Source organism: Sapajus apella, unplaced genomic scaffold (assembly GCF_009761245.1).
Source record: "Sapajus apella isolate SASKATOON/1434 unplaced genomic scaffold, GSC_monkey_1.0 scaffold45, whole genome shotgun sequence".
In the NCBI taxonomy this organism is placed as follows: domain Eukaryota; kingdom Metazoa; phylum Chordata; class Mammalia; order Primates; family Cebidae; genus Sapajus; species Sapajus apella.
Window position 1 is genome coordinate 8117509 of NW_022436985.1, and position 14824 is coordinate 8132332.

General features: G+C 36.5%; 1 protein-coding gene across 18 annotated transcripts in view; it reads left to right on the plus strand.

The window, feature by feature from the left end:
• SNCA (synuclein alpha) overlaps window positions 1-14824 on the plus strand; it is a 121133-nt gene that overhangs the window by 64637 nt on the left and 41672 nt on the right. Inside the window, exon 1 of one of the 18 annotated variants that reach the window (XM_032239616.1) lies at window positions 7962-8627. The exons of the other annotated variants lie outside the window; for them this stretch is intronic. Within the exon in view, the coding sequence (XP_032095507.1) occupies window positions 8472-8627 (156 nt within the window). The 5' untranslated portion in view covers window positions 7962-8471. Of the gene's footprint in view, window positions 1-7961; window positions 8628-14824 lie in introns of those variants that run through there. 18 annotated transcript variants of the gene reach the window in all.

Here is a 14824-nt window from a genome sequence, read left to right on the forward strand (position 1 = left end):
TTAGTATTGAGATGTGAGGTACTGTTCTATTCATCATGATAGTTGTTGCCTGAATACCTTGTTATTGTTGTGTTATTATTTTATAGGTACTGTGAAATTTATGCTTTAAAGAGGTTCTATTTTGATGTATTTAGGTCTTGTTTCAAGATTTAGGGCTCCTTTTAGCATTTCTTATAGTGCTGGCTTGGTAGTGGTGAATTCTCTCAGTATTTGTTTGTCTGAAAAAGACTTCATCTCTCTTTCATTTATGAAGCTTAGTTTCACTGGATACAAAATTCTTGGCTGAGAATTATTTTCTTTAAAGAGGCTAAAGATAGGGCCCAATCTCTTCTGGCTAGCAGAAGAAAGCTGCTATTAATCTGCTATGTTTTCCTTTATAGGTTACTGGATGTTTTTGCCTCAGAATTTTTAAGATTCTTTCCTTCATCTTTACTTTAGAAAACCTGATGACTGTGTGCCCAGGTGGTAATCTTTTTGCATTGAATTTCCCAGGTGTTCTTTGTGCTTTTTGTATTTAGATATCTCGATCTCTAGCAAGACTAGGAAGTTTTCCTTGATTATTCCCTCAAATAAATTTTCTTAACTTTTAGATTTCTCTTCTTCCGGAACACCAATTATTCTACTGTTTGATTGTTTAACATAATCCCAAACTTCTTGGGGGCTTTGTCCATTGTTTCATTCTTTTTTCGTCTTTGTCAGATTGGATTAATTTGAAAACCTTGTCTTAGAGCTCTGAAGTTCTTTCTTCTACTTGTTCAATTCTATTGTTGAAACTTCCCATTGGTTTTTGCAGTTCTCTATGTGTGTCTTTCATTTCCAGAAGTTGTGATTGACCTTTCTTTATGTTATTTATTTTTAATCCACATCCTGTATTGTTTTTAAACTTTCTTTAAGTTGTATTTCATCTTTCTCTGGTTCCTCCTTGACTAATTTAATAATCAACCTTCTGAATTCTTTATCAGGCAATTCAGAGATTTCTTCTTGGTTTAGATCCATTGCTGGAGAACTAGTGTGATCTTTTTGGGGTGTTATAGAAACTTGCTTTATCATATTGCCAGAATTACTTTTCTGGTTCCTTCTTATTTGGGTAGATGGTTTCAGTGGAAAGATCTGGAATTTTCCCTTATATCCACAGCTTTTCACTTGTGGTCTCTGAGACAATAACTTTGAAGAAGAATAAATAATTGTTGTAAAGAGTTGACTGTCTGGCAGCTAGTTATACAATAGTGAGTTTTAATCAGATCATTGAAAACCTTGAATGAGAGAAATAACATGATAAAATGGAAGCTTTATAATAATTAAACTGATGGCAATGTGCAGAATGTTCTTAAAGAAAAGAGGTTAGAGGCAGGAATGAAAATTTGAAGGCCATAATTGATTTATTTCAAAATTTCAAGATTTTAGAGTACACTTAAAAAGATATTCTAATTTTATAAATACTAACTAATATACAGCTGACTCTTGTACAACACAGGGGTTCGGGGTACCAATACCCCAAGCAGTCAAAACTCCACATAAGTACTAACAGGCTACTGTTGACTAGAAGCTTTACTGATAATGTAAATAGTAGAGTCACATGCATTTTATAAGTTATATGCATTATACATTGTATTCTTACAATAAAGTAAGCCAGATAATAGGAAATGTTATTAAAAATCATGAGGAAGAAAAAAAATATGTACCATTCATGCAGTGGAGGTAGACTATTATGAAGATCTTCATCCTGGTTGTCTTCATGTTGGGTAGGCCGAGGAGAGGAGGAAGAGGAGGTGTGGGTCTTGCTGTCTCAGGGGTGACAGAGGCAGAAGACACCTGTATGTAGGTGGACCTGTGCAATTCAAACCTATGTTGTTCAACGTTGGTCAACTGTGTATATTTTTACATAATATTAGGTTGGTGCAAAAATAATTGCAGTTTTTTCTAGCAAACACAGTGGCAAAAACCACAATAACTTTTATGCCAACCTAACATATATTTTATACATTCTAACAAATATTTGAAGTTTAAGATAAAATATTCTGCTAACAATAAATGGCCCATGCATAATTTTTTAAATAATATTTTTATATTCTATGCAATAGATTTGGAAAGACATTTGAAAGATAATTTTCATGTTACTAATCAATGGGCTTTACAGGCTGGTATAGTGTTTTCTTAAGGACTCCACTATAAAACACAAAATATCTGTTATTGGTACTGAGGTATTGGCCACAAACAATTCTGTGACATTCATATATTTCCTGAAACTCTTCAGAGTATTTGTCATCTTTAGCATTTGTTATCTTAGTGTTTGGCCTTGGCCTAGAGTGATAGCTCTCATAACCAGAAACCAAGATTTATACAGCATAAGTCAGTAAAACTAGAGGGACGAGAGGTTAACATTTACATTAGGTTACATTTTCTAACAGGTAGCAAAGCACATGAATAGAGTACAGTGGAAGGGCTTCCTCAGTAATCCAGTAAAAACCAAATGCACACACTGACACACACAACACACACACACGTGGACATCTGTGAGGCAGGAAGGGAGGTCCACTATAGTACAGAGAAGCATCCTAGAAGGCCATCAAGGAGTGGGTGGGTTTCAGTTCCCATAGGAACATGTCATGGACCCAACCTAAGCGAGTACAGATACTTGTGATTGAGAAGAAGATTCAAAGTAGGATCTTAGGTGTACACATTGAGGCACCTGGGGCAGGGGAACTAGGTCACTGGAATATTGGCTTAAAAGCACCCCTCTCAGGAAAGGGCCTCATATGCCATGCAGGGGGTTATATGTATGCTGTGGGACACAGATGGCAAGGAGATAATTCTATGCACTAGGCTCTACTACCACTAACAGGTAAACAGACCAACATTAAGGGTGATGTAGGTAAAAAGGTAGATGCCCAGTGATCAGTTCTCAGGTACTTCCAAGATGCAATTAACAGAAATGTAACTTGGTGTTTGTTGTGTCCCAGGTCCAACAACTAAAGAGAAGCGAGTTAGTACCTATTATGGACAGAGAAATGGGCAGAGACCCATTACAACGCTGTCTCAAATAGGCATGTGAAGCTGTTTAAGTATGTAGAGCCTTAAGTCAGTCTGGTTCCGGAATATGAGAGAGGGTTAAGGAAATCAGCAGGGTAGTTTGTTGTTTTTTATTATAACCAATCTCACAATAGTATGGGACATCAAATATCAAATTGTTAGAAATATTTTTCTATATTAGTCTTTTTGCCTCTAATATTTAAAAATACAAGATTCAAGATAGTTTACAAGGAAAGTTTATGAGCATGTGCTTAACAATTGATTTTTTAAAAAAATCTCTTTCTTTCTGTGATTCCATAATTGGAAGTTATAAAATTTCAGAAACAAAAAGTTGTAAAATTTCCATCTCCACTTAATCAATCTTATTTAACCCGTCCAATACATCAAATGTTCTGTGTATACAGTCACAGAACATTTGTGCAGATCATACTATCAGCAGACTCTAAGGGCTGGAAATGCAAAGATGAATAGAGGTGGTACTGTCTCAGTCATAGTTCATTGTTATGGATACAGTGATGGAAGTAAGTATAAAGTAATGTGAGAGCATAGAGATTCAAGAATTGAATTCCTAAATAAAAGATTGTGGAAAGCTTCACAAAATTGTCATTTGATCAGCAGCAGCACCAAGCTGCTTCTACCCAGGCTTTTCTTTTTTTACATTTTTAAAAATTCCCCTAGGCTATTGGGGAATAGGTGGTGTTTGGTTACAGACTAAGTTCTTTAGTAGTGATTTGTGAGATTTTGGTGTACCCATCACTCAAGCAGTATATGCTGCACCCAATTTATAGTCTTTTATCCCTCGCCATATACCCACCCGTTCTCCCTGAGTCCCCAAAGTCCACTGTGTCATTCTTATACCTTTGTATCCTCATAGCTTAGCTCTCACTTATGAGTGAGAACATATGATGTTTGGTTTTTCATTCCTGAGTTACTTCAATTAGAATTATAGTCTCCAATCTGATCCAGGTTGCTGTGAATGCCATTAATTCATTTCTTTTTTGAGTAGCATTCCATCGTATAGATATATATACAGATATATCACAGTTTCTTTATCCACTCATTGATTGATGGCATTGGGTTGCTTCCACAATTTTGCAATTGTGAATTGTGCTACTATAAACATGCGTGTGCAAGTGTCTTTTTTCTGTAATGACTTCTTTTCCTCTTGGCAGATACCCAGTAGTGAGATTGCTGGATCAAATGGTAATTCTACTTTTAGTTATTTAAGGAATCTCCATACTCTTTTCAACAATGGTTATACTACTTTACGTTCCCACCAGCAGTGTAGAAGTGTTTCCTGTTCACCACATCTATGTGAACATCTATTATTTTTTGATTTTTTTATTATGGCCATTCTTGTAGGAGTAAGGTGGTATCGCATTGTCGCTTTGATTTATATTTATTTCCCTGATCATTAGTAATGTTGAGCATTTTTTCATATGTTTGTTGGCCATTTGTATATCTTCTTTTGAGAACTGTCTATTCATGACTTAACCCACTTTTGATGGGATTGTTTGTTTTTTTCTGGCTAATTTGTTTGAGTTCGCTGTAGATTCTGGATATTAGTCCTTTGTCATATGTAAATATTGTGAAGATTTTCTCCCATTCCATGGGTTGTCTGTTTACTCTGCTGACTGTTCCTTTTGCCATGGGAAAGCTCTTTAGTTTCACTAAGTCCCAGCTATTTGTCTTTGTTTTTATTGCATTTGCTTTGGGGTTCTTGGTCATGAAATCCTTGCCTAAGCCAATGTTCAGAGGGGTTTTTCCAATGTTATATTCTGGAATTTTTATAGTTTCAGGTCTTAGGTTTAAGTCTTTGATCTGTCTTGAGTTGGTTTTTATATAAAATGAGAAATGAGAATCCAGTTTCATTTTCCAACATGTGGCTTGCCAATTATCCCAGCACCACTTGTTGAATAAGGTGTTCTTTCTCCACTTTATGTTTTTATTTGCTTTGTCAAAAATCAAAGACTGTTAGTATTTGGTTTATTTCTGGGTTCTTTATTCTGTTCCATTGGTCTATATGCCTATTTTTATACCAGTACCATGCTGTTTTGGTGACTATGGCCTGATGGTATAGTTTGAAAGCAGGTAATGTGATGCCTTCAGATTTCTTTTTGCTTAGTCTTGTTTTGGCTATGTGGGCTCTTTTTTTGTTGCATATTAATTTTAGCATTTTTTTTTCTAGTTCTGTGAAGAATGATGGTGGTATTTTGATGGGAATTGTGTTTGATTGTAGAATTATTTTGGCAGTATTACCCAGGCTTTTCTTACTTTGACACCCTGTGCTGCTCTCTCCTTTTCCTACTTTCTCCTTCTCTTAACCAACTGTTACCTACACTCTTCAAGACTTTCTGAGGGCATTACATCCACCAGTAAGTCTCCCTGAATCCTTCTCTTCCTCCCCATGCTTATTATATATCTTTCCTCTTGGTTCCCATGGCACCTATACACACTTCTGTCATTGTACTTGCCAATTTGTTTTATAATGATCTGCTCATCTGTCTCCTGACTTAGACTATGAGCTCACTGAGAGCAATGGCTGTCGCATTCAGCTTATATCCTCGACATCATCTTAGAGAAAGAATACCTGGAGGTGGAGCTGGGAAGCTGGTTGTCCACGTAGTGAATGACTCTTTATGTCATGCTGCTTTGAACTCTATAGCCAGTAGGCAATGTGGACACACTGACAGTTTTTTTAACAGGGGACTGGTGAAATCACATTTGGGTTTAGAAAAAAAATGCAAGTCTGATGACATGCATAGAATTAAGAAAAGAGGTTAGGGATAGGAATTCCACTTGAGAAATTTAACCACAAGTATTTAAGTGAGAGATCATGGAAGGTCTGAACCAGACTGTAAATGTGAGAATATAAAAAATGTTAACGATTTGGGTGTGAGAGGGCGAGGGAGAGAGGTGTGAAGAATGACTAAGTGTGGATCTGTTTTTAAGGATTGAATGGAAATTTGAACATTTTAGCTAATCAGGCCTAATACTGAATTTTGAGCAAAGCAAAACTCTTGCAAACTGTTATTTCAAATGTGGGCTGAGTAAAAGAAAAAATATAAATTCTCACATTATAACCTCTTCTATGTGTCTGATTTGATAGAGTCCAGCCCCATTGCCTCCAAATTCCATTGCAATCTTAGACCAGGACACAAGTGAATTCTATTTAACCTCAGAATTCTATATGAAATCCTTATTACCTTTTTTTTTTTCTAATCATGTGTCTAAGTGGGAACTTTTATCAATGTTATAAATTGTCAGTATAATCATTTTGTTACACTGACAATTTGTTGAAACAATACAAACAATTTCTCTAACTTGAAAATTTTATGACTGAATAAAAGTATTTTAATACTTTTATTTTTAATAAAAGTATTTTTCCTCAAAACATATAGAAATTTTATGACAAATATTTTAGAATTAACTAAATGTTTTTTAATAGTTCAGTCACTTAAAAAGTGGTATGATTACAAAAATACTTAAACTTTGTCTTCTAGCTATTTCTAATGATGCTATTGATATAATTTCATATTTTTATACTGATCTTTTCTCCAAACCTTAGTAAAACATACTTTTGTAAACTCTTACACACAAAGCTGGAGTCCACATTTACTACTGAATGACGCATAAGGTTGTAAAAATATGCATGAATTTCATTAAGTAAAAGTTTTTATTATCTTTTATGCACAATGGTATATATATTGAATTAATTTTCAAGTCTATAGAATATTGATAAAGATTGTTATTAGAAAACTCAGAGTTGATTGTTATAAATTACATAACCTTTCATTGGTGGATTAGTGAATATGGTATAGGGTGACCATGTAACAACAAAATCAAGGCTGGCTACAGCCAACAGAGGGTCAAAAGGATATGCATGATCTAACGAAACACTCAATATCTATGCTAAGCTAACATGTTTTCCTGGAATGTCAAAAGACGAAGAAGAAAACTTGGGGAACACTAGATGCATATAGTTCTGGTTCTTTAACAATAAAAGTATGAATGGTCAGTTGCAGCACTGTTTACAATAGCAAAGACCTGGAACCAACCCAAATGCCCATTGATGATAGACTGGACAGGGAAAATGTGGCACATATACACCATGGAATACTATACAGCCATCAAAAACAATGAGTTTGTGTCCTTTGAAGGGACATGGATGAATCTGGAAACCATCATTCTCAGCAAACTGACACAAGAACAGAAAATCAAACACCGCTTGTTCTCACTCATAGGTGGGTGTTGAACAATGAGAACATGGACACAGGGAGAGGAGCATCACACACTGGGGTCTGTCGGGGGGAAATAAGGAAGGGACAGTGGGGAGTGGGGAGTTGGGGAGAGATAGCATGGGGAGAAATGCCAGATATAGGTGATGGGGAGGAAGGCAGCAAATCACACTGCCACGTGTGTACCTATGCAACAATCTTGCATGTCCTTCACATGTACCCCAAAACCTAAAATGCAATAAAAGGAAAAAAGATATGAATGGTCAGAGTGCTGGTACCTTGTCCAATGCAGTGCTGCCTTGTGATTGCATTGTAACAAATATGACTCTGTCTGAAAGATAGTAAAAGAAAGCGATACCTTCTTTAGCCCCATTTCTCTTCAGACTATATGCTTTCCTCTCTCGAAGCTAATATCTCTTGGTCTAAGGCCTCAGAAAAGGTGCTGATCTTGTTTTTCTTTATTCCTCACACCTCCCAGAAGTTACACTGGGGCACTATTATTTTTTCCAGGCTTTGCCATGTCTGTTGTTTTGGTGAGTCACCTTCCTTTGTTTTCTTTCATTTTACAAATATTTTTGAGCTGTCACTTAGTACTAGGTCCTATAAAACTTACAGGTGCATTTTACATGCCTGTTTCCTACAGGTCACAATTTAACAAAATGTTCATAGATGAGAATTACGAGTGCGTGTATTGAATCACCACACAGTAACTGAACAGCTTTCATTGGCCAGAGACTATATTGACAGTGGAGATTCAAAGATAAACTAGAGAAATCTCATGCTTAAAGAACTTTCTGTAATAAATTCTATAAGAGAAGTAGGTTCAGGGATCTTGGGAGCACAGAGGCAGGATATGTTTAAACAAGAGTTGGATTTTGCCTTTAGCTTGGTTTCATTTCCCTGAAAGCAGAGCCTGAAATACAATGCAGGGTGCAAATAGTATATGTGGGCGGTAATCTCGGGAAACAGAAGCATGTGACGAATAAGGAGTAAAAGCCAATATACAGATACCTCATTGAGGGCAGTGGGGGCTCTAAGTCTCTGCACCCTCTCAAGGGTTGTGCAGATTGGCTTTCTGAATTAGCCTGAAGGACAAAAGGAAGAAACAGCCATTAGTTCCTGTCTCCCATTGCTTGAGAGCTGCCATTAGGATATTAACTTCCTGAAATTCGACAGAAGTCCGCTCTTACTTTGGCACTGGAGATGCCCACAGGCAGAAAACAAAAAGGCACAGCATGCCTAAGGAAGCTAAGAAACAGTGCATCCAGCAGTGGTAGGAATCTGAGGAACTGGCACAGGACTGTAAGAAGCAGCGCCTTTGATGTTCCTTCTGATCTGATATGTGGCTCTTCTACACAGGTGAGCAAAGGCATGCTGGACAAATGGATCCACACATGCTAAAGCTTGAGGCAAAAAGCACATATTAATTTAGGAAAAGGCAGGATGTGTGGCCTTCTCTGACTCTGTCTAAGGGTCAGTTAGAGAGGGGATGCGTGTAAAAGAGTGGCAGGACAGGACTTGAGATAAGAAGGCTAGCTGGGTGCTCTCGTGCCAGTAGCTTCATAGTACAGGTGATGGAAGCTCCGGAAGAATCACCTTAACATTTTTATTTTAGAGCAATAATATCGAACTCTGACTTAGAGACAGCAAACCTAAAAACAGGGAGACTATTCTGATTATAAATGATGTAGATAGAGGAATATCATCAACTTGAACTAACACATGAAGCTACTTATGAGATATCATCAAAAGGATTTAACTGACTGCAAACAGAGGGAGGGGAAAAGAATTCATTTGTTTTTATTTGCTCTTTTTTTTTCCTACTTATTCCTTTGTTCCAAGTGTGAATAAACTTTGCAAACACTTATACTAAAAGATTCTGCTCATTCACACTTATTTCTTTGATGAAACAAAGAAACGCTTGTGTACTTACAAATGTGTGAACTGATTTAAATATTAGAAAAATTTTTTAAAAATCTAATTTTCTGGAGGTGGAAGAAACCTGGTTCAGTTTTTTTGCTGGCCATCTGCTTTGTGATTTTTGAACATGATATCTACATCTAGACTCATGTTTTGCTAGTTGGAAATTTTTTTTTTTCAAATTAGTGCTACCATTATTATATGCTTTACTATTTAGCATTTGCAGCCTTGAAAATTACAGTTAATACAAATAATCCTCTATGGCAATTTAAAAAATACATGTAAAAGCAATCTACGTTGCCACTGTAGCACACACAAAAAAAGAAAATGTCATCAAATTTGAATAAAATGTAAAATTTATTCTCTTCTAAATGCAGTCCTAGCTCAGGAGAAAGGCAGCTATTTGTATTTTTCAGAATCACACTTCGCTAAATGAATATAGAGTAAGAGTTATAACTGAAATATTATTGAAACAGTGGTTATTTCAAATCTGAAGGTCATTCCAATAAAAGTTTCTGAGTTTTCATTGCCTCAATCTAAAAGTTGGCCTTTTTGGTAATAGATGAAAGTAAAATAATTGAAAAGATCTCTTGCAATTTTGAAGTATCTTGAACCTATATTAGAGAAAAGCCTTCTTCCCTTAAATAAAAGACAATTTGCTGATTGTTTTGTCTCTAGGCAGATAAGAATAGTGCCTTCTCTCTAGTTAGTCTTAACGCCTCACTTGTTACTATGTGTCAGAAAAGTGAGACATCATATGGAAACACTTATTGACAGAGGTCATCTGACATGAGACTGGTAGGCAATGGGAAGACTCGTATGGACATAGGTGGTTTAGGGGTGGGGGGATGACTTGGAACCAAGGAAATGATAATTAGCAGAACCCAATGTGTGTGTGTGTGTGTGTGTGTGTGTGTGCATTCCTGTGACCCTGTGTGTGTGTATGCTGTAGCGCAATGCAAGAAAGAAAAAAAAAACAGGCAGACTTTTCATAATTTCAGGGATTAAATAAATCCTTGGTCACTTCATGTAGAATATTGGCTACTTGAAGTTATAGATATATAAACATAAATATATAACTATGCATTAATTAAAAACATACAAAGAAGAAGTGCCTAAAGAATTACAACAGAAAGTGGCATAGTGATGATTAGACTTAATATAGTATAAATAAGGTGAAGCACAGTGGCTCATGCCTGTAATCCCAGCCGAGGTGGGGGAATCACTTGAGGTCAGGAGACAGGCACCAGCCTGGCCAACATGGTGAAACCTGTCTCTACTAAAAATACAAAAATTAGCTGGGTGTGGTGGCGGGCACCTGTAATCCCAGCTACTCAAGAAACCGAAGCAGGAGAATTGCTTGAATCCAGAAGCTGAGGCCACAGTGAGTCAAGATCACACCACTGCACTACAGTCTGGGTGACAGAGCAAGACTCTTTCTCTCAAAAAAAAAAAAAAAGTATAAATAATAAAGCTCAAATCTGTTAAGAGAAAAGATACAGAGAAATGGTGAGATGACTTTTTAATTTGTATCATAAGGGGATGTTTTCTGTGATTGTGATTGAGAGACCAGGAGTTAAGAAAAGGTGGTCAGCAATAAATCAGACACTTATGGAGAAGAACCATAATAAGCTCTAGCAGATGAAATACAAATACCATCATTATTTGATATTATTGGAATATAGAATTAGTTTTGGTATGTACTGCTAGTACTGGTACATTTCACTAGCCAATTAATTGTTTGTTAATTTCTAACTAAATTCCAGAGTGAAATGGATATAATACTGAAAAAATTTTTATTTACAAAACAGATTTTGTTTTTTTCTGTTAACAATGATACACAGTTGTCCTTCAGTATACACAGGGGATTGATTTCAGGACCTCCCTTGAGTCCTAAAATCTGCAGATGCTCAAGCCCCTGTTAAAAAATGGTTTAGTATTTGTATATAACCTGTGCACATCCTATTGTATACTTTAAATCAGGGGTCCCCAACCTCAGGGCCACAACCAGTACTAGTCCATAGCCTGTTAGGCTATTAGATACCAGGCTGCACAGCAAGAGCTGAACTCATCCGCCTGTCAGATCAGTGGTGGCATTATATTCTCATAGGAGCACAAACCCTATTGTGAACTGCACCTGTGAGGGATCTAGGCTGTGCGCTCCTTATGAGAATCTAATGATAAATGTAATGTGCTTGAATCATCCCAAAACCATTTCCCTCCCCACACCATCCCTGTCCATGGAAAAATTGTCTTCCACAAAACCATTCCCTGGTGCCAAAAAGGTCGGGACTGCTGCTTTAAATCATCTCTAAATTACTTATAATGCCCAATACAATGTAAATTATATGTAAATAGTTTTTATACTGTATTTTTTAGGGAATAATAAAAAGAAAGAGTCTGTACATTTTCAGTACACGTAAAATTAGAATTACCTAAGACCCAACAATCCCTCCTCTGGATATGTACTCAAAGGAAATGAAAGCATCACCTCATAAAGATATCTGCACTGCTATAGTCATTGCAGCATTATTTACAATAGCCAAGATATGGAAACCACCTGGGTGTGTTTTGGTGGATGAATGGATAAAAGAAACTGTGGTATATGTATATGCAATGGAATACTATTCAGCCTTTAAAAAGGAGACCCTGTCATTTGCCACAACATGTATGGACCTGAAGGATACTAAACTAAATTAAATAAGCCCAACACACACACACATGAATATTGCATAATCTCACTTATATGTGGAATCTAAAAAGAAAAAGTTCAGATATAAAGAGAGAATAAAACAGTGGTTACTGGCCAGGCATGATGTCTCACGCCTGTAATCCTAGCACTTTGGAAGGCCAGACGGGTGGATCACCTGAGGTCAGGAGTTCGAGACCAGCCTGGTCAACATGGCAAAACCCTATCTCTACTAAAAGTACAAAACTTAGCTGCATGTGATGGAAGGCACCTGTAATGCTAGCTACTTGGGAGGCTGAGGCAGGAGAATCGCTTGAACACAGGAGGTGGAGGTTACAGTCAAGGCGACAAACTGCAGTTGTCATTCTGCATGTCAGGTTTTTAGTTCCTCCTACATATCTGCTACTTTTTATCCTTTGATTTACATCTCCCAGTCTCTTCCCTGCCACCTCACTCATGGTAACCACTGTGTGCACTCTTTTAGTTTCACTCTTGTTGCCCAGGCACGAGTAAAGTGGACAAAAAATTTCAAGGGAAATATATTATATTCAGTGACAAATTCTCAACACAACTGTTATATCCCAGTAAACACTACATCTTTTAAATACCAAGTCATATCTATTATATTAAAAATTCAAGGAGAGACTACATTAGAGATGCTATTAAATCAACTTCTAATTTCAAAGCTATCTAAGATAGGGAACGGTTATTCCTTACACAAATTTAAAAAGGAAAGGCTGAAGAAATTCAGCTACATAGATACACCATAAGGTGGAAAGATGCTCCATAACTCTTAATTAAACTGTACTTTACACATTAAAGGAAAATGCTTCCTTTCATTGTTATTTGGAAACCAAAGAAAGAAAAGATAGAATTTTTACATAGTGTTAAAGGGATTGTGAATCTGTACTAAGTGTAAGACAGAGGCAAAATGTATTTTATTCATGTTCCCTGCACCATTTAGAGATAAAATTCAACTTCCTTTTACTTTTTTTTTTAAGAAGAAAAGACTCCGTCTAAGGCATGTCTTAAGGTTTTCATTTGAAGTGAGCCACTGTTCTAGAAGTTTAGTATTTTGTCTAAAATGTTTATGATCTGTCTTCCACCAAGTCTAGTTTTAAAACAATGTAAACAACAACAACAAAATACTTCACTAACCTGGATTTCAAGTGAAAGAAACAAATTCCATGGTTTGGAAATGTCACGCTTTTCATCTCTTTTTTTAAAAAAATTTAATTCAGAACATAAATTGTATGGATTTAGTGTAAGTTCTGGGATCTCACAAGTGTCAGTATTTCACTCTTCTCCATATCTTGATAGCAATAACATGAACTAGGATCTTAGTAGCTCAAGCAGCATTGGGCTCTGAGAATTGGTTAAAAATTATTTGGCTGAGTGCCTGTTGCTGAGGGAAGAACTAATCTCAAGCATATTTTTGGAGCCAAATACCAAATTGTTTGTGCTTAGCATCACAGCACCAGGCTTACCCTTCAAAACGATTCTAGACTAATTGCCAGAAATGTTCTGGTTTTGACTATAGAGTTCTGTTCACAAATGACAGGAGGCAAGAGGCCCTCCTCACTTTCAGAAGAAAGGTCCTTTGCTTTCTTAGTCAATGGCAGGAAAACCATTGTGGTTTTCATAACATTACATAATTTTTAAGGCGATTACTTCTATAAGAAGTGCTCTTTCTACATGTGTGTTTATAGATGCATTTTTTAAACACTGGAAAATTTCTGAAAGCAGTATAAACCTTGTAATATCAAGTAGATGTGGGGAAAAGAGAACTTACAACATTCTCTCCTTACATTGCCCTACTTTGGCCTCTGCGTATTTTAAATGTTAAAAATGTTTGAAATGTGTTGTTAACACTTAATTTGGTAATAGTAGCTGTTACCAAGGCAACTCTGTAACTCCACCCAGATAAAAATAAATCTTAAAGAGGAGTTTCTGTGTTTCTGAGTAAATATTTTTGTGAATAGTAGAAACAGAGAAAGTTAAAGATACCTGAGCTTTTGATCTTTACCAATTTTAAAGATACATGTTTATAGTTATATATTTTTATTCATATGTTTTAGATAATTAACCTTAAAAGAAGTTTATTCATCTTGTAAAAATCAAGTACATTCTCAATAGACTAATAAACTTTTTTGTTTTTGAGACAGGGTCTCGCTCTATTGCCCAGACTGGAATGCAGTGGTGCAATCTTGGCTCACTGCAACCTACCTCTGCCTCCTGGGGTCAAGCAATTCTCCTGCCTCAGCCTCCTCCCCAGTAGCTGGGATTACAGGTGCATGCCACCATGCCCAGCTGATTTTTGTGTTTTTAGTAGAGATGGGGTTTTACCATGTTGGCCAGCTGTGAGAAACTTTTTTTAAGATGGAGCCTCACTCTGTCACCCAGGCTAGAGTGCAGTGATGTGATCTCGGCTCACTGCAACCTTTACCTCCTGAGTTCAAACGATTCTCCTGCCCCAACCTCCCAAGTAGCTAGGACTACAGGCTGTGTGCCACCACACCTAGCTAATTTTTATATTTTTAGTAGAGACTAGGTTTCACCACATTGTCCAGGGTAGTCTTGATCTTTTCAACTCATGATTCACCCAGCTTGGCCTCCCAAAGTGCTGGGATTACAGATGTGAGCCACTGCGCCCAGCCTGTGAAAAACTTTTTAAGGTTGCTTTTTCAGCCATCTGTTTATCTATCTTAGTTTATTCTTAATCTCACTATCCAATATTTTCTGTTTAAGTCCTTTCAGTGAATATTAAATGCCTGTGACTTCAGTCTTATCCTGGGGAAACACTGGTAATGACAAAAACACATATTTCAACCTAAGATACAATAGAAACAGAATGCCAGTTATTCATGGGAAAGAATAGACTTCTGTATTTAAAATAACTTATTTTTCTCTGTGTTTAAAAATCATTCTTCCTTAATCAATTGCAAGC